This window comes from Zalophus californianus, chromosome 7, assembly GCF_009762305.2.
Source record: "Zalophus californianus isolate mZalCal1 chromosome 7, mZalCal1.pri.v2, whole genome shotgun sequence".
Taxonomy (NCBI): domain Eukaryota; kingdom Metazoa; phylum Chordata; class Mammalia; order Carnivora; family Otariidae; genus Zalophus; species Zalophus californianus.
The window spans coordinates 142,568,501-142,587,240 of record NC_045601.1 but is presented as its reverse complement, the minus strand read 5'-3'; the positions used below and the strand labels follow the sequence as shown (position 1 = coordinate 142,587,240).

The 18,740-nt window shown below is 42.3% G+C and overlaps 1 protein-coding gene across 2 annotated transcripts in view; it reads left to right on the top strand.

The window, feature by feature from the left end:
* The window catches only part of GPLD1 (glycosylphosphatidylinositol specific phospholipase D1), a 54,248-nt gene that overhangs the window by 9,258 nt on the left and 26,250 nt on the right, over positions 1 to 18,740 (top strand). For both annotated transcript variants that reach the window (XM_027601598.2, XM_027601599.2), the window contains 5 exons: positions 6,920 to 6,998; positions 9,590 to 9,687; positions 10,103 to 10,213; positions 11,149 to 11,197; positions 12,097 to 12,151. In XM_027601598.2, the coding sequence (XP_027457399.1) occupies positions 6,920 to 6,998; positions 9,590 to 9,687; positions 10,103 to 10,213; positions 11,149 to 11,197; positions 12,097 to 12,151 (392 nt within the window). The remainder of the gene's footprint in view (positions 1 to 6,919; positions 6,999 to 9,589; positions 9,688 to 10,102; positions 10,214 to 11,148; positions 11,198 to 12,096; positions 12,152 to 18,740) is intronic.

The following is an 18,740-nucleotide window of genomic DNA, read 5'->3' as shown; positions in this document are numbered from 1 at the left end:
CATTATTTTTTAATTTATTAGTACCTTCTTCCCCCCAAAATTATACTCTACACACTATGCAACTTGCTATTTTTCATTTAATATATCGGTGATACCTTTCTAAGTCAAAAGAGATCTTGAGAATCATTTAGGACAATTACATATTTTTCTATTACCATAATGTACCATAATTTATTCGAACAAGTCTATATTTTAACTTTTTTATTTGGAAGTAGTTAAAAACCAATAGAAAAGCCGGACAATTAGGCCAATCCCTATATGCCCCTTACCATATTCCTGTAGATCCTCAATTATTGGCGTATTTGCTGTTTTATCCTTTCTGTTGTCCCCCAAGGAAAGGAGGTAGAACTGAAAAGGAACAAAGGTCTTTATTCAGGGGAGCACAGATTCCAGAGTAACCAGAAAAGTGTCCCACTCGTGCAGGGAAAGCAAGGGGGCTTTTATGAGAAAGAAGGAAGAGGTAATTACAGGATTTACATAAAAGCAGAAAAGAAAAAAAAAAAACCCTGCTGTATTGGTGCTGCTCAGTCGAACCGCTTGTGATGACTATCTTACTGATATCAAGTGAAAATCCCTGCTTTGTACTTACTGACTTTACTGTCCTCCACTGATCCGAATGTGTGTGACTCTGTTGAAATGTTAGGAGCAACCACTTGTCAAACAGTTGCTGCTTCCGGCTGAGTTAGGAGCTCGTTAGTTGGAAAGGAAAATGGAATCCCTCATGTCCAGAGATTTCATGCAATTCCACACTATTTATACATACTGATTTCTTTTCTCCTGAACCATTCTAGAGTGAATTGCTGGCATGATGCCCATTAGCCTTTAACACATCATTGTGTATTTCCAAAAAAAAGGGACACTCCTATGGAACCACAGCACAGTTACCACAGTCAGGAAATCAACATTGAATAACACTTTCACCCAGTCCTCAGGCTTCATTCAGATCTCTCCAGTTGTCTCAATAATCTTCTTTATGGTTCCAGGACCAGTCCAGGACCATGTGATCTAGAACAGTTCCTCAGGCCTTCCTTATCTTTAATGACCTTGATATTTTGGAAAGGGCACAGTCCAGTAACTGGAGAACGTACCTTAGTTTGATTTCATCTGCTAGTTTCTCATGATAGATCCCTTTGCAGGTTAACTTTTTTTTTTTTTAAGATTTTATTTATTTGCGAGAGAGAGCTTGTGGGTGCGCACAAGGGGTGGGAGGAGAGGGGCAGAGGGAGAAGCAGGCTCCCTGCCGAGCAGGGAGCCCGATGCGGGACTTGATCCCAGGACCCTGGGATCATGACCTGAGCCAAAGGCAGACACTTAACTGACTGAGCCACGCAGGTGCCCCGTGCAGGTTATCTTTTGACAGAAATACCACAGAACACAGAATCGATGCTGTATTCTCATCTTATCAAACCAGAAGGCTCCCAGTGTCAAGTGTACTGTTTCTGGTGATGTTAACTTTCATTTCAGTGATTACATTGTCATTTCTAAAAGTTTCACTGGGTGGTTCTTTATATATTCCTTTCCTGAGACTATTTTGGTGGTGGTGGTTGGAGGGTGGTGGTTGTTTGAAGTATGTTTGTAATTGAAGCATTTTTATGATGGCTTCTTTAAAATATTTTGTCAGATAATTCTAAAATTTCTACCATTTCATTTGGCCTCTGTTAGTATCTCTCTTTATTCCTTTTGAGATTCCTGGTTCTTGGTGTGATGAGTGCTCTTTGAAACCTGGACATTTTAGGTATTAGGTTATGAGACTCAGGGTCTTACTGAAGCCTTTTGTTTTAGCTGACTTCTTCTGACACCACTTTGGGAGGCGAACAGAATGGGGAAGGTCACCACCTCCTAACTCTTCCTAACTGCCAGCTGGGGGTAGAAGTCAAGATTCCCCCGAGCCTCCATGGATGCTTCTCCAGCTGGGAGGGGTAGAAGTGCCTAATTATTGCTCCTCACTGTGGCCTCTATGAATGCTGGGGGGTGTCTCCTTGTGGTGGCAGACATCCTGCTCTTCCCTGGGCCTCTTCTGATCCCACCCAGTGGGGATGGGGAGAGGCGCCATGTTACTGCAGTTGGGACTGGATGTCTAGGCTCTCCCCCATGGTCTCCACTGACACCGAGGGGTAGGGATCGGGGACAAACGAAAAGTCCTGGTGAGGGTGGGGCCACAGTTTTTTTCTGTGATGTTTGGCTAGAGTAGAAAGGCTATTGTCTAAAAGTTTTCTGTCTTTGCCAGGCTGCCCATTTCCTGGTCTTACGGATAGAGAAAGCAGGCTTTTTTTGTGGATTTTGTTTGTGTGTTTGGTTTATGCCCATTAGAGGTTCTAGGTTGGCAATACTTTCCTGGTATCCAGTTTGGGACCTATGAGGTAAAGAGAAAGCCCAGAGAATTCACCACAATGTCGTCTTCTGGTCCTGAGCTCCCCAGCCACCTGCATACCTACCTCCACCTTTCAGGGGCTTCTTATGCTCATTTTGTGTACACTGCCCAGGGGTCTTAGTTGTGCTTAAATAAGTACGTTTATTCCATCTTCCTGGAAGCGGAAGTCCTAGTGATAATTTTTATCACCTGGTTGAGATGACATCTTCACATTTTAACACTGGAAAGTTAATAAGTATTTTCTACTCTTTAATTAGCAAGTAAATATTTTGTGGGGAGAGAGATTGAGGTAATGTAAATATCCTGTTTCTCATCAGTTTTACCCACTGGTTGTATCATCTGTTGATAATTCTTGCCTGAAGTAATTATGATGGTTGCCAAACTGTTTATCTGATTCCATCACTCTTTCTACATTTCTTGGCATTCTACTGTTAAGTAGAGCCTTTCCCTCTTCCCCATTTCGTATATTTACTCATATCCATATACATTCTATTTAATGGTTTATATGACATTATTATCATTTATCTTGATGCTTGCCTTGTCCCAGATTCTGCCTGAAGTTGTTGCTTTTGTGTTTATTTATCTGCCAGTTTATTTAAAACCAGGAGCTCACACAAGAGTATCTCCAATTAATGATCCATCGCCAGAGAATCTGTTCGCGTGTTCTCTATGTCCGTATCTGCGGCTCCTTTCTCCAACAGTGAGAAGCCTGGTCGTCATTCTCAATAGGTGTTCTTTGTGCCCAGTCTCCTTGTTTGTGACCAGTTTCCCGACCTTTTTTGGCAAACCCTTCAGCCGTGGCACTTCTAGCCGAGTCCTTCTGGCCCAGAAACAAAGGACAAAAACAAACGAAACAGGAATGATCTCTATGATGGAGGAAGGATTAATATCCTCGGTTACTTGTGTGTTTCATTGAAATTTGTTTTTTTAAAAATTTATTTGAGAGAGCATGCACGCACAAGCAGGTAGAGCAGCAGGGGGAGAGGGAGCAGACTCCCCACTGAGCAGGGAGCCCGATTTGGGGCTCGATCCCAGGACCCTGAGATCGTGACCTGAGCAGAACACCAATGCTTTACCGACTGAGCCACCCAGGTGCCCCTCATTGAAATTTCTTGATAAGTATCTTCAGATTTGGAAACAGATTCACTTTTAGGACCCGTTTTTAATTTTCTCATTTTTTGCTCACTTGGTAGGTGGGAAAATGTTTTGTTATAAGGCTTAATTGGCATTTTAATTAATTAATGAGGTTAAATACACTTCAAGTGTTTCTCAACTATTTCTATTACATCTGTGAATCTCGTGTTTTGCACATTTCTCCATCACGATATTTATCTTGACGTGGAAGAATGACTTCTTAAAGATAATCAGCCCTGTCATGTATCAAATAATTCCCATGGTTATTTTTCTCTTCAGTTTGCTTCCGGTGCTCTTTACCGTGCAGAATGCTCCAATGTTTGTGTTGTTAAGTGCACCGTTCTATTCTTTTATGGTCTCTGCCTGTATGCTTTGCTTAGAGAAATCATTTCCCGTCTGAGATGATGCAGTTATCCCCTTGAATTTTGTCCTGCTAATTTTGTGGCTTCCTGTTTTGCCTTTAACTCTTTAATTCATCTTGTATATATTTTGGCATAAAGCACGTGAGGGGGTCTAGGAACCTCTTGTTGGTCAATGTTAATTTCAAGTCCGCGTCACATAGGCCACGCTGGATCCCCTGCAAGAATGGAACCCTCACTGCCCCGGGGTTGTGCCAACACCACCAGTTGGTTACTTCACCCTTCATTCATCCCCATTGTATGTTGTGTATGCTTGAGTCTGTTTCTTGCTCTTTATTCTGTTTCATTGATCTCTCTTGATTCCAATAGCCTACTTTTTATTTCTGTAGCTTAAAAATACATTTTTATATCTGAAGTTTGCATCCTCCCCCTGTACTTACTCCCCCACCAGCACTTCCTCTTTCGCTGACACATCTACTTTTCAAAGTTCACTTCAGGATTTTTTGGTGTTAAATAACAGCATCTCCCTCACCTAGAGATGCAGATTCAACAAGTCTTACTCATAAAGTGACCAAGACCGTGGCTGACAAGGTAAATATTCAATAGAGTTAATTTAAGTGATGAAAGTCCAACTGGCAAGCTATCTTTAGAGAAGAAGGAGACGTCATTGGCTCACGTAACTGATAGTGCTTGGAGCAGAGCTGCACGCTGAGGTCTAGGTGGTGGTCTCCCTTCACGTGGAGGACGCAGGCCGTGCAGAACTCAGCCCTCAGGCTGAAAATCCCCAAGGGACAACAAGAGGTTGTCTTCCATATAGCTCTCCATGAAGAGTCTCAGGGAAGGTTCTAACTGAGCTACCTTTGATCAAACGTGCATCTTGGAGCCAAACACCCTTGTAGCAGTGGGGATTAGTAAGTCCTTATGGATACATTAAAAAGTTCAAGGGTGGGGTGCCTGGGTGGCACAGTCGGTTGGGCGTCTGCCTTTGGCTCAGGTCACGATCTCAGGATCCTGGGAATTGAGCCCCACATCGGGTTCCCTGCTCAGCGGAGAGCCTGTTTCTCCCTCCCTCTCCCTCTCCCACCTGCTCATGCACGCGCTCTCTCTCTCATACACGCACACACGCACACGCTCTCTCTCAAATAAAATCTTAAAGCTTAGGGGGTGCGTGGCTGGCTCAGTTGGAAGAACATGTAACTCTTAATCTCAGGGTTGTGAGTTTGAGCCCCAGGTTGGAGGGGGGTAGAGATTACTTAAATACTTAAAAAAAAAATTTAGCCCGCCAGACTTTCACTTTGGCAGTCAGAGTTCATCTGCAGATCCTGGAAACCCCTCTGGCTAGCTTATGCTGAGCTCCCCCCAGAACTGGGGAACTGGGTGCTGACGAACTCTGAGCTCTGGAAGAGCAGGGCTCTGGGCTGAGCATCTGGGAAGGGCTCCGAGGACCACACACAGAACTGGCCTGTGGGGCCTCCTGTGCTGAGTCAGACGGCCGCGGCCCCCGCCGCTGGCTCCGCATCCAGCGGCCACCTACACGGTCTGGGAAGTAAGCGGCCATCACCTTGGCTGTTGGCTCCGGGACCTCATCTCCTCAGCCGTGCTCCTTACTAGCAAAATGGGTGCTCTGTCCTCTGCCTGTGGCCACCTGGGTCCCCTGCTACCTCTGTGGCAAAGCCAGCACATGCCTGCTAGCTGAAGGAGCAGAGGGCGAGGGGGGCTCTGCGTGGAGTCTGGGAAATGTGGTCTTTGTTTCTAACCTCTGCCAACAGCTAGCCCACCTCAAGGGGGTGAGAATGGAATGGAGTGAGCCAGTCAACCGAGCAGAACATTGAAGTATAATGTTCTTTTAAAAAAAAAAAAAAAAAGATTTTGAGAGAGAGATGGGGGTGGGCGTGTGAGGAGAGAGAGAGAATCAGGCTCCCTGCTCAGCAAGGGAGGACTCTCCATCCCAGGACCCTGGGATCATGACCTGAGCCGAAGGCAGACGCTTAACCGACTGAGCCACCCAGGCGCCCTGAAATACGTTCTTTTACCATAATTTTAAAAGGGTGGGAGCCTGGGTGGCTCAGTTGGTTAAGGGACTGCCTTCGGCTCAGGTCATGGTCCTGGAGTCCTGGGATCGAGTCCCACATCGGGCTCCCTGCTCAGCAGGGAGTGTGCTTCTCCCTCTGACCCTCTTCCCTCTCGTGCTCGCTCTCTCTCATTCTCTCTCTCAAATAAATAAATAAAATCTTTAAAAAAAATAAAAGGGAAAGGATTTTTTAACCCCCCCAAAAGCCCAAAAGGCATCATCTGACTCTACACGTAGCAACTATAAACTTGTATATAAATAGATCTCCCTCTTTCTCTCTATCTATCTATAGATAGAACCCACACTGGGATTAGGGGGCACTGATCCCCAGGCAGTCAAAACTCCATATCTAACTTTTGACTCCCCCAAAACTTAACTACCAGCCTACTGTTGACCAGAAGCATTACTGATGAGTCAATTTACACTTTTTTGTAGGTGATATGTATTATATCCTGTATTCTTCTAATAAAGCAGCTAAAGAAAATGTTAATGAGAAAATGCCATAAGGACAATACACTTCTAGTACTCTACTATATCTAGTGAAGAGTCTGCATCTGAGTGGATCCGGGTGGTTCCTATCTGTGTTCAGGGGTCAGTGGTGTAACTATATGTGCATACACCATGTGTATGTATGTATGTTATATGTATATATGTTTGTATTTCTCTCATTGCACTGATTTTTCCACCAGATCATTGAAAATCTACCACAGACCAGTCAGTGAACTAGCCTTGGGGGGACATCCTGCTTTTTTGGTGGACAGAGAAACCAAAGGAGGTGAAATTAAATGAGTGATTTGCTACTTGATCAGCCTGTGTTTGCTAGGACAGAACCTGAGGTTCTCTGTTGTAGGGCGTCGTCTTGGGTTATGCCCGAGGTTTTATGTACGCACTTAACGCCTTCCTTCCACCCTGCCTCTTGCTGGAGGGCGGGCTTGTCCCAGGCGGCTGCCTCTGCCCCTAATCTCTCTGCTTTCCTCTTCCCAGCTGTTGCTTGAGCACCAGGATGCATATCAGGCCGGAGCCGTGTTTCCTGACGCCTTCTACCCCAGCCTCTGCGAGAGAGGTGAGATCCGAGTCTTGCGGAGCCACATGTTGCCCTCACGTGGTTCACAGGAGCAGCTAGGACAAAGGAAATCTAACATGGGGTGTTTTCCACTGTCGTTGGTCAATGACTTAGTTCAACATGACTGCAATTTTCATTTAACCAAACCTTACCTACTTAAGCGTAGAAATTCTGAGAGATTTCACGATCCTACGCGTCCTTGAACTTGCATTACTGCTTTCTGGTGAAGAGAAAAGATTTTGAAAGAGACTGAAGGGCCTGAGTTCTTGTTCTGGCCATGCTGTCTGTTAGCATGTGACCCTCAAAGTCTTGCCATGCTAAGTCTGTTTCCACGCCTGTGATGTAGTGATAATAGGCCTGCCTTGCCCCTTTACTGGATTTTTTGGCATTAATGCATATTCTTTTGTCAAGTGCTGTACAGATCTAAGGCAGTGTTATCAGTGACCTGCGCTTATGGGGTGTATTGGGGCCCCAGCGGGCATGGAAGGTGCACTCTGCTGTCTTATAAGAGGACCATTTACAGAGCTACAGGCTGGATGTAAGTCTGCAGGAACAGTGCAGGGAGGGAGCAGCTCCTGGAACTGAATGGGGAGGCTCCCTGAAGGGGGCCAGACCTTCAGTCAGGGACACAGCCAGCCCCCGAGACCCCAGAGTGGGGGATCTGGGAGAATGAACACTTCTCCCCCACCCCTCTTCCTTTTTTCTGATCTCCTCTCCATTCTCCCCACCGGCCAGACCCAACCCAACCAAAGCCGACTGGCAAAGAGGCCAGTTGGGCAGGTCCCTTCAGGGGCAGCGTGCAGGGCAGAGACGGGTGGACAGTGGGTCTGGAGGGGTAGATGAAAGACACCGGTACATCGGTCATCATGTAAACCGTTTTTGGAGTCTCAGGGTCAAAATCCCAGTGTATTTTTAAGATTTTATTCATTTGAGAGAGAGAGAGAGAACACGAGCAGGGGGTGGGGAGGGGAGAGGAGCAGAGGCAGAAGCAGACTCCCCGCTGAGCAGGGAGCCCGATGTGGGGCTCGATCTCGGGACCCTGGGATCATGACCTGAGCCGAAGGCAGATGCTTAACCGACTGAGCCACCCAGGTGCCACCAATGTTTGTTTTAATACAGCAATGCCTTTAGGCTAAATGAAATGTTTAGGGTTACCCACTCCTGTAGTTAGGATACCAAGTAAGCTTTTTTGTATTTGTCATATTTGTAAGGTTGGGTGGGTTTTTTTTTTTTTTTTCTTTTTCCTTCTTAGGCTGTTAACTGTCTTTTCTTAATCCTTTTATTTTGCCTGCTTGTTAGTTTTTTTTCTCTCTAGACCTATTTCTAACTTAGTGTTTCCCAAATTGTATTCAGGAGGCTGTAATGTCTCGATAATTGTTCCTTGATATCTTACATAAGTTAAAAAAGGACTTTTTTTTGACAATTAAGTTTGAGAAAACTTGCCTAATATATGCCATCTTAAGAGACCAGCCAAACTCACAGTGCTGAAGGCTCTGTGTTCCAAGTTTCCTGTTTTTCCTCCACCAGTACATGCCCTCCTCCCTGACGTAAAACTCAGGACCAGTGCAGACTGATGCACCAGCGAGCTCAATTAGCATTATGAAACCTACACTGACTATGAGGAATTTGATGCAGACTCCTCTTAGATTTTCATGAATTTTTCCAAATTTTCCCTTGATCCCACACATACCTACTTGCACAGCACCTGTCTTCTTTGATTTGAGGGCTCACTTTTATTGCATCTTGCAGAAGCAAATGTTCTCCGTTGCCGAAGAAGCAGTTGTTTTTATATTCCATTGCATCGGTTTACCTAATAACTGAATCAAATCTGTAACAATAACGAGGACAGCTGGCTACCCAGGATTAGAAGCAGCCCTGACCCTCAGTAAGCGACAGCTCAGCTGTGGGGACAGGTGCGTGGAGACAGTGACCTGGCTGCCACCACCCCGTAGGCTCTGGGTGGGCTTTCTCTTCGTTCAGTTGGATTAGAGAGGGGAACAAAAAGCTTTGCTTAATCTGGCAATTTGGTTCAGGGGGAGTTTTGTCCAAAGAGCTGCTGCTATACTTTGGATTTTTATGGAATTCTGTAAAATAGGAATTGTAAGTTCTATCTTTTACAAAAACTTAGAGCAAATCAAATTTCATAGTTGCAGTGTCTTTGAAAATCATTTCCAGAAAAGCCAATGATTTAAAACTGGTTAGAATGTTTTTACTTTAGCGACAGCAAAACGATTTGAACAGAGGGATCTAAACTCCGGAGTTTTGGTTCCAGTTGCCCCTCATGACATGTGACACTCCCCTTTCATACCCCCTGCACCCCACCTGCACCGCCCTACCGCTGACTCTGGCACCCCCGCCCCCCACACCCCTTTTCTCCTTCCCTTTAGCCCAGGTGATTGCCGATGTTGTGAGCCGGTCCGGCTTTCTCTCTCTCCCAGCTGGCGCTTCTGTTCTAGAGGCTTCCTCTGAACATCAACAGAAGAACCCAAGAGGCTCGGAGGGAGGGGGAGGGTACCCGTGGTGGCAGATGTCACTGGCACAATCTCCAGCTTTTTCAGAAAGACTCCTGAGACCTGCTCTTGTCTGACCAGGGCAATTCCATGACGTGTCTGAGAGCACGCACTGGACCCCGTTTCTGAATGCAAGCATCCACTATATCCGAGAGAACTACCCCCTTCCCTGGGAGAAGGTAGGCACAGCCCTCTAGCGCCAAGAAGAAATTCAGTCCCAGACACCTCCACCCCCTGTCTGCATTTATGCTGCACCCCATCCCCACCCCAGGCTCCGGGAGGGCTGCTCACCCTTGTACCTTCAGTGCCAGACACAGGATGTGCTTAGAGTTAATACCTGAATAAACTACTTAGAAAAATGCAGTAGGTCACCATTTCGCTCCAAGAGTAAACTACCTGAAAGCCCTTCTAAGGCACTGTGAAACTTTTCTTCAAAAAGTCCTTTGTGGTTTTTGTCACTAGAAACTACAATGTACCCGCCTCTGATTTTATTGTTGTTAAGTCTTGGGGATGGAAATCCTATTTTTAAACATTGTAATAGGATCTTTATAAAATAACCCAAGCGCCCATCCCTCCAATTTGCTTATTCGGCAGGACACGGAGAAATTGGTAGCCTTCTTGTTCGGCATTACATCTCACATGGTGGCTGACGTTAGCTGGCACAGCTTGGGTATTGAGCAAGGATTCCTTAGGACCATGGGAGCCGTGAGTACATGTCTGCAGGTGGATGACTCTATGGGCGTGACACTGTCCTGCCCAAGATGAAAAACTGGCCCTTTTAGAGGAAAGGAAAACTTGAGGCTCTTCAGAGGTCACGTGGAAGCAAGACTTCTTGCCCAAAGCAGTCTTCATGTCCATCTCTTCCTCTTCCTGCTCCGTAAATTCATCACACGGGCAGAACCACTAACGTGCACCGAAATCTGCAATAAATGGGATGTTCGGTGTCGTTGCAAACATTTGGGAAATCCCATGTTTATTCAAGTTGCATTAGTAAGAACATGAAGAGCTGCCACTTAGTTCTGTTTGGAAGGGATGATTCCACGCGTGTGTGTGTTCTTTTAACATTCAAAAAAACTTCATACTTGCGTGTGGTTAGCACAGCGTTAACGCGAGCTTCGGATGTACAGCATGGCGATCAGCAGCCGTAACAGAGGCTGTGCTTGCCCACCCGTCCGCACGCCACCCTTCGGTGTCTCCCTGTGCTGGGCCTTTATTCCTGTGACTTATCACTCCGTAACCTCCCACTCCCCTGCACCCGTTTTTCCGTTTTCTGGATGAAAATGCCATAGCCCTGAACTGAAAATGGCGCTCTTGTGTCTGCAAGTCCCCCTGGTCACCAGTCGCTATTAAGTCCCATTCTGTGCGAAGCTTACGCTTGGGCTCAGTAGAGACTGAGTAGTCATCCTCTGAGGTGCAGATGTTTGCGGTAGTTTTGTCACCAGACATTAATTCACAGCTCGGCTGCCACTACAAATTTTAACAATAAATTTTTTGAAAATCGAGTCTGTCTAGGACAGACCCTTAGCATTCCCTGGGTTAGGCATTCATCTCCTCACTCCTGGTGTGGCTGTGGGGTAGGGGTGTGGGCTACAATTTGTGATTTATATAAAAAACACACATCAGCTGATTTTCTTCCTCAGGTTGATTTTCATGGCTCCTATTCCAAGGCGCATTCGGCGGGTGATTTCGGTACTGTTCATTTACACTTGCAAAGTTTCTTTTGCGATAGTTCTAGCCCATTTGTTACAGAGTCACCACTGTACCTTAAATCTGTATTCCCCACCCCCCATGTTGAATAACCTTCTTTCTCCTTAACTGAGGTCATTTCATGATGAATTAGGACTGGCTGTGTGGTTCTCCTGAGTAAAAATGTCATTTTCATATTCTGTGAAATAGGTATTCAGTCCCTTTGTGAAATGGCTAGTAACCAGGCAGGTATCTAGGTAACAGGAGTGCCGATGCACAGTAAAATATGTAAAATATTTAAAGTAAAATACGTATTTTTATCACATCTTGGCCAGTCCATATGCTAACTAGCTTTCTTACTGGGCAGTATGGGTTTATTTTAGTATCTCATTTATAGTATGGGTATATCTCATTTGACATAGAGGTGTATTTCTGAAAAGTTGTCTATGTGTATTTCTTTATTAAAAAAATCACATTTCATCATTGACTTGTGTCATAATTTAGAAAAGCTTTACCTTTATCGGCTTAAAATTCATTACCTAAGGTCACCTAATACTTTAGCTTTAAAATGGTACCCTCCATCTTTTTCCTGTAGTAAATTACCTTGAAGTAGCCAAAGAAGATGGTGAATGGCGTTTTAAAAGAATCTTTATGGCTCGTCCGTCCTTAAAGAGAAAAACTTTTGGTTATATGGGTGTTTCTTTCTTAATTCATAATGTTTCACTGGCTAAGATAGAAATGATCACGTTTTCTTAAAGATCTGCTTGTACCTAAAACAATGAACAGAAAAGTGTGGACAAGGTGATGAGCTAATGACCTGAAGTGTGCGAATCTGTGTGCAAAGAAACATGCCATGTCTTGTCGCTAACCGACCAAATGTAAATATTTTTCTCCTATCTTAGGAGGAGATGTGTTGAGCCAGTTTGAGTTCAGTTTTAATTACCTCGCACGACGCTGGTAAGAACAATTACACTTAACATATGTGTTCTCTAAATGGCGTTTAGAAGCTTGACCCTTTTTATCCCCTTAGAAAATGTAGCCTATAATGTAATTAGGAGTCTTCTGCATTTGTAAATTTTGGAAAGTAAAACTGCAGATGAGAGTGGTTTAAGGAGATGCTTTGAACTTGTGACTGATGCCATCTAAAAATGCATATTGATGAAAAACAAGATCACATACACCTGTGTAGCTACCACTTGGCTCAAATACAAGCCTTACTGGTGTCTTAAAAGCTCTTTGCCTTCTCTCCCACCAGGGTAAGCCCTCCTGTGGGGCTCCTGTTAATCATTTTGTTGCTTTTCTTTATAGTTGAATAGTATGGATGGATGTGTCCATATACAAAATAGCACATGGTTTTAAACTTTAGATAAATAGAACTGAGTAGCATGTATTCAAATTTTGCTTACATTTCTGTCTGAGATAGTCACATTGATGTTTTGGCTGCAGCTCATTTTCCTTACTATGTGGTCCTCCATTATATGGATAGACCAAATGAAGCACTCCATTCCAGTGGGGATGATATGTAAGTAGTGTGGAGTGGTTTTGCTTTACATGTAGTGTTGCTGTGAGCATTTTTGTGCATACGTCTGTGCACCAGAGGGGAATCTCTCTTGTAACAAATCACCACTAGACATGGAATTGGGGGGGTGGGTCATAGGGTGTATGCATATTTAACATCAGCAAGCCCGGGCTTTGAGAATGGTCTTCCCAATTGATACTCTCCTCAGGTTTATATGGTAGTTTTCCTTCTGCATTCTCCAAGACTTGGTATTGTCCAACTTAAAAATAGCCTGTTTGGTGGGTAATGGTATCTCATTAAAGTTTTAATTTGCATTTCCCATTGATTAATTAGAGGTTGAATGTTCTTTCATATTTTATTGATCATCTGTATGTGATATTAAGTGAAAATCTTGTTTAGTTTTTAGCCTTTTCTGTTGGTTTGTTTGGCCTTTTTACTTAGTTGTGAGTGTTCCTTGTATATTAGGGCTTCTAATCTTTGCTTAGTTTATTATATCTTTTTGCAGTCTGTGGCATGTCTTTTTACTTATGATGTATCTTAATAAACAGAACTTAATTTTAATGTAGTTGAATATATCTATCTTTTCCATTGTAATTTGTACTTTTGATGTCTTATTTAAGAAATCCTTCCCTACCTTGAAGGCATGAGGTCATTCTCCCACTTAGCCTTCAAAAGCTTTTATGGTTTTAGTTTTTTAAACTTTGTCTTTCATTTACCTGGAGTTAATTTTTTGCATATTCTGAGAGAGAATCTGATTTTATTTCTTTCTGTAGATGTAGATGGTCCCCAAATCAGGACACTTACCGATAGTCTCCCCTTTTTTCGCTGGCCTGTAATGCCCTCTCTGTCATAAAATTTCATATGTATTTGAGTCCATTTGTGGGCTTTCTGTTCTGTTCTATTGACCTATGACCTGTCCATGAGCAGTACTGATTTTTTAAAATTACAGTGGCTTTATAGTATATCTTGACATCTAGTAGGGCTGGTCTCTCAGCCTGTCCTTTTTCTTTAGACATATCTTGCCAATTCTTTTGCCTTGGCTCTTTCAGATAAAGTGAGAGGAGCAAGTTGCCATGTTCCAAGAAAAACCTTTTGGAATTTTTAGAAGTCTATTGAATCTAGAGATCCATTGGAAGAGTGTTAACTTTGAAATACTGAGTCTTCTCATCCATAAATATGCTATATATTTTGTTTAAGCCTGCTTCAATGACTTCAAAGTTGTATAAGTTTTTCCCATCAAGGTCTTAGAGGTTTTATTCGATTTCGTTGCAGAGGCTTTTTATTTGCTACCAGAATGGTAACTTTTGGTACCATTTTTATTTTCTGATTGTTGCTGTATAGAATGCAAGTGACTTCCTAATTTTGATTTTTGTATCTAGCAACATTTCTAAGCTCCCTTATTCATTCTAATACATCCAGAGATTTTTTTTTTAATTTACTGTAGACTCTACAGTGCATCATGTGCAAATTGTGACCATTTTGCTTTTCCTTTTCCCATCTTTGTAACTTTTTTTTCTGCTGTACCACGCTGGCTGATATTTTCAGTACAAAAGAAGTGGCCATACTAAGCATACTTACCTTGTTTGTGATACAAGAGAATGCTTTCAAAGTTTCATCAAATAGAATGTTTGCCCTAGGGTGCCTGGGTGGCTCAGTTGGTTAAGTGACTGCCTTCGGCTCAGGTCATGATCCTGGAGTCCCGGGATCGAGTCCCGCATTGGGCTCCTTGTTCGGTGGGGAGTCTGCTTCTCCCTCTGACTCTCTTCCCTTTCGTGCTCTCTATCTCTCATTTTCTCTCTCTCAGATAAATAAATAAAATCTTTAAAAAAAAAAAAAAAGAATGTTTGCCCTAGGTTTTTGTGAATATCCTTTATCAACTTAAGGCAGTTTCCCTCTGTTTCAGTTTGCTAGTAGTTTTTATTATAAATTAACTTCATATCTATTGAACTCTTATCTGCATCTGTTGAAACAGTTCTTTTTTAAGCTGTTGATACAGCGGTTGTACTAATCTACTTGCTAATAATCAAGTTGAATTCCTGGGACGAAACTAACTTTGCAATAGTATACTTTCTTTTTAATATTTGTTGCATTTATTGCTGCCTGGGATTTTTGTATTATTATTTATGGGTGAGCTTGTACTGTAATTTTCCTTTCTTCTCTCCTTGTTTGGTTTTGGTATCAAAGTTAATGCTAGCTTCATGACATGGGGAGAAAGTGTTCCTTCCTTTTTTATTCTCTGGAAGTCTATGTAAGATCAAAACTTTGATTGCTTGAATGTTTGGTAGAATTTGTAAAGCTTTCTAAGCCTGGTGTTCTCTTTATAGGGACTTCTTAAAAACTTCAGTCATGGTTATGGGACTACAGTTTTTCAATTTCTTCTTAAGGTGTTTTATTTTTCTAGGGTTTTTCCATTTCATCTAAAGGTATAAACACTGTGGCGTGAGGTTGTTCTTAATACTTTACTGTTTATTTCTCTCATTTGTACTTGTGTTCCCTCGTTATCCGTAATGTTCTTTACCCTGACTTTCCTTACATTTTTCAACTTAATCTCATCTCATATTTTTCAGTTTCATTATTTTAAAGAATGAACGTTTGGGTTTATTGATCCTCTCTTATATGTTCATTTTATCTTCTATTACTTTTTATGCATATATTTATTTTTCTTCAGGTTCCTGTGAAATGTATGGAGTCTTTTAAGTTTTTAAATTTAATTCCAGTGTAGTTAACATGCAGTGTTACATCAGTTTCAGGTGTACAATACAGTGATTCAACAATTCTATACATTACTCAGTGCCCATCATAAGTGTGTTCTTTTTTTTTTTAATATTTATTTATTTATTTTGAGAGAGAATGAGAGAGAGAGCACATGAGAGGGGGTTGGGTCAGAGGGAGAAGCAGGCTCCTCGCCGAGCAGGGAGCCCGATGCGGGGCTCGATCCCAGGACTCCAGGATCATGACCTGAGCCGAAGGCAGTCGCTTAACCGACTGAGCCACCCAGGCGCCCCCATAAGTGTGTTCTTAATCCTCTCCACCCATTTCACCCATTCACCCACCCAGCTCCCTTCTTGTAACCATCAGTTTGTCCTCTATAGTGATGAATCTTTTTCTTGGTTTGCTTCGCTATCTCTTTTTCCCCCTTTGCTCATCTGTGTTGTTTCTTAAATTCCACAGATGAGTGAGATCATACGGTTTTTGTCTTTCTCTCTTTCACTTACCATTAGACTATCTAACTCCATCCATGTTGTTACAAATGGCGAGATTTCATTTTTTATGGCTAAGTAATACTCCGTTGTCTGTATATACCACTTCTTCTTTATCCATTCATCAGTCGATGGGCTGCTTCCATAACTTGGCTCTTGTAAATAGTGCTGCTATAAACATGGTGTGCGTGTATCCCTTTGAATTAGTGTTTTTGTATTTTGGGGGTAAATCCCCAGTAGTGCAGTTGCTAGGTCATAGGCAGTGCTGTTTTTAACCTTCTCCACAGGGGCTGCGCCAGTTTGCATTCCCACCGACAGTGCACGAGCGTTCCTTTTTCTCCACATCCTCCCCAGTACCTGTTTCTTGTTTCTTGTTTCTGTTTTTGTTGTCTTTTAATTCTAAGAGGTGTGAGGTGATAGCTCCTTGTAGCTTGGATTTGCATTTCCCTGATGACGAATGATGTTGAGCATCTTTTCATGTGTCTGTTGGCCATCTGTGTGTCTTCTCTGGAGAAATGTCCATGTACTCTGCCCATTTTTAATTGGATTACTTGGGGGGTTTTTTGGTATTGACTTATATTAATTCTTTATATATTTTGGATACTAACCCTTTATCATATGTCATTTGAAAATACCTTCTCCCATTCCGTAGGATACTTCTTAGCTTTTCTGATTGTTTCCTTCATTGTGCAGAGGTTTTATTTTGATGATGTCCCAATAGTTTATCTTTGCTTTCATGTCCCTTGTCTCAAGAAACATACGTCGAAAAATGTTGCTGTCGCTGATGTCAGAGAAGTTACTGCCTGTGCTCCCTCCTAGGATTTTTATAGTTTCAGGTCTCACATTTAGGTCTTTAATCCATTTGAGGTTTTTTTTGTGTATGGTGTAAGAAAGTGGTCCACTTTCATTCTTTCGCCTGTAGCTGTCCAGTTTTCCCAGCACCATTTGTTGAAGAGATTGTCTTCTTCCCTTTGGCTGTCCTTTCTTGCTTTGTCAGAGATTAATTGAACATATAATTGTGCGTTCATTTCTGGGTTTTCTATTCTGTTCCATTGATTAACATGTCTATTTTTGTGCCAGTATCATACTATTTTGATTACTGTAGCTTTGAAATATAACTTGAGGTCTGGCATTGTGATGCCTCCAGGTTTGCTTTTCTTTTTCAAAATTGCTTTGGCTATGTGGGGTCTTCAGTAGTTCCATACAAATTCTAGGATTGTTTGTTCTAGCTCTGTGAAAGATGCTGTTGGTATTTTGATAGGGATTGCATTTTTGCATGGAGCCCCAAAGGGGTTTGAACTCATTACCCTCAGATAAGACCTGAGCTGGGATTGAGTTGGTCACTTAACCAACTGAACCACACAAGCATCCTGATTAGGATTACATTAAATGTGTAGGTTGCCTTGAGTCGTATCCACATGTCAACAATATGCTTCCAGTCCATTAGCCTGAAATGTCCTTCCATTTCTTTGTGTCATCCTCAATTTCTTTCATCAGTGTTTTATAGTTTTCAGAGTACAGGTTTTTCACCTCTTTGGTTGGGTTAATTCCTAGATATTTTATTGTTTTTGGTGCAGTTGTAAATGGGATTGATTTCTCTTTCTGCTACTTCACTATTAGTATATGGAAATACAACAAAATTTTATACATTGACATTTGTATCCTGTGATCTTACTGAATTCATTTATCAACTCCAGGAGATTTTTGTGGAGTCCAGGTTTTCTATATAAAGTATCATGTCATCTGCAAATAGTGCAAGTGTTACTTCTTCCTTACCAATTTGGATGCCTTTTATTTCTCTTCTGTTGTCTGATTGCTGTAGCTAAGACTTCCAGTACTGTGCTTTAACAGTGGTGAGAGTGGATGCATCCGTCTTATTCCTGACCTTAGGCGAAAGACTCTCAGTTTCTCACCATCAAGTATGGTGTTCCCTGTTGGTTTTTTCATATATGGCCCTTACTATGTTGAGGCATGTTCCCTCTAAACCTACTTTGTGGAGGGCTTTTTTTTTTTTTTTTAAATCATGACTGGATGTTGTACTTTGTCAAATGCTTTTCCTGCATCTATTGAAATGATCATGTGGTTTTTATTCTTCCTCTTACTGATGTAATTTGTGTTGATTGATTTGTGAATACTGAACCACCCTTTTCAACCCAGGAATAAATCCTACTTGATCATGGTGAATGGTTTTCTAAAAAATGTATTATTGGATTTGGTTTGCTAGCATTTGTTGAGGAATTTTACATCTGTGTTCATGACACCGACCGGCCTGTAGTTCTCTTTTTTTATGGTATCTTTGTCTGGTTTGTGTTACCAGGGTAATGCTGGCCTCATAGAATGAATCTGGAAGTTTTCCTTCCTCTTCTATTTTTTGGGAAAGTTTGAGAGGAATAGGTATTAACTCTTTAAATGTTTGGTGGAATTTGCCTGTGAAGCCATCTGGTCCTGGAGTTTTGTTTGTTGGGAGATTTTGATTACTGATTCAGTCTCATTGCTGGTAATCAGTCTGTTCAAATTTTCTATTTCTTCTTGTTTCAGTTTTGGTAGTTTATATTTTCCTAGGAATTTATCCATGTCTTCTGGGTAGTCCAACTTGTTTGTGTATAGGTTTTCATAATATTCTGTTAGAGTTTTTTTTGTATTTCTGTGGTGTCATTTGTTATTTCCCCTCTTTTGGGGGGGTTTTGTTTATTTTAAAATCTCTCTCTCTCTGAGTCTGGCTAAAGTTTTAATCTTCTCAGAGAACCAGCTCATGGCTTCATTGATCTGTTCTATTGGTTTTTAGTTTCTACATCATTTATTTCTGCTCTACTCTTCATTAGGGTTC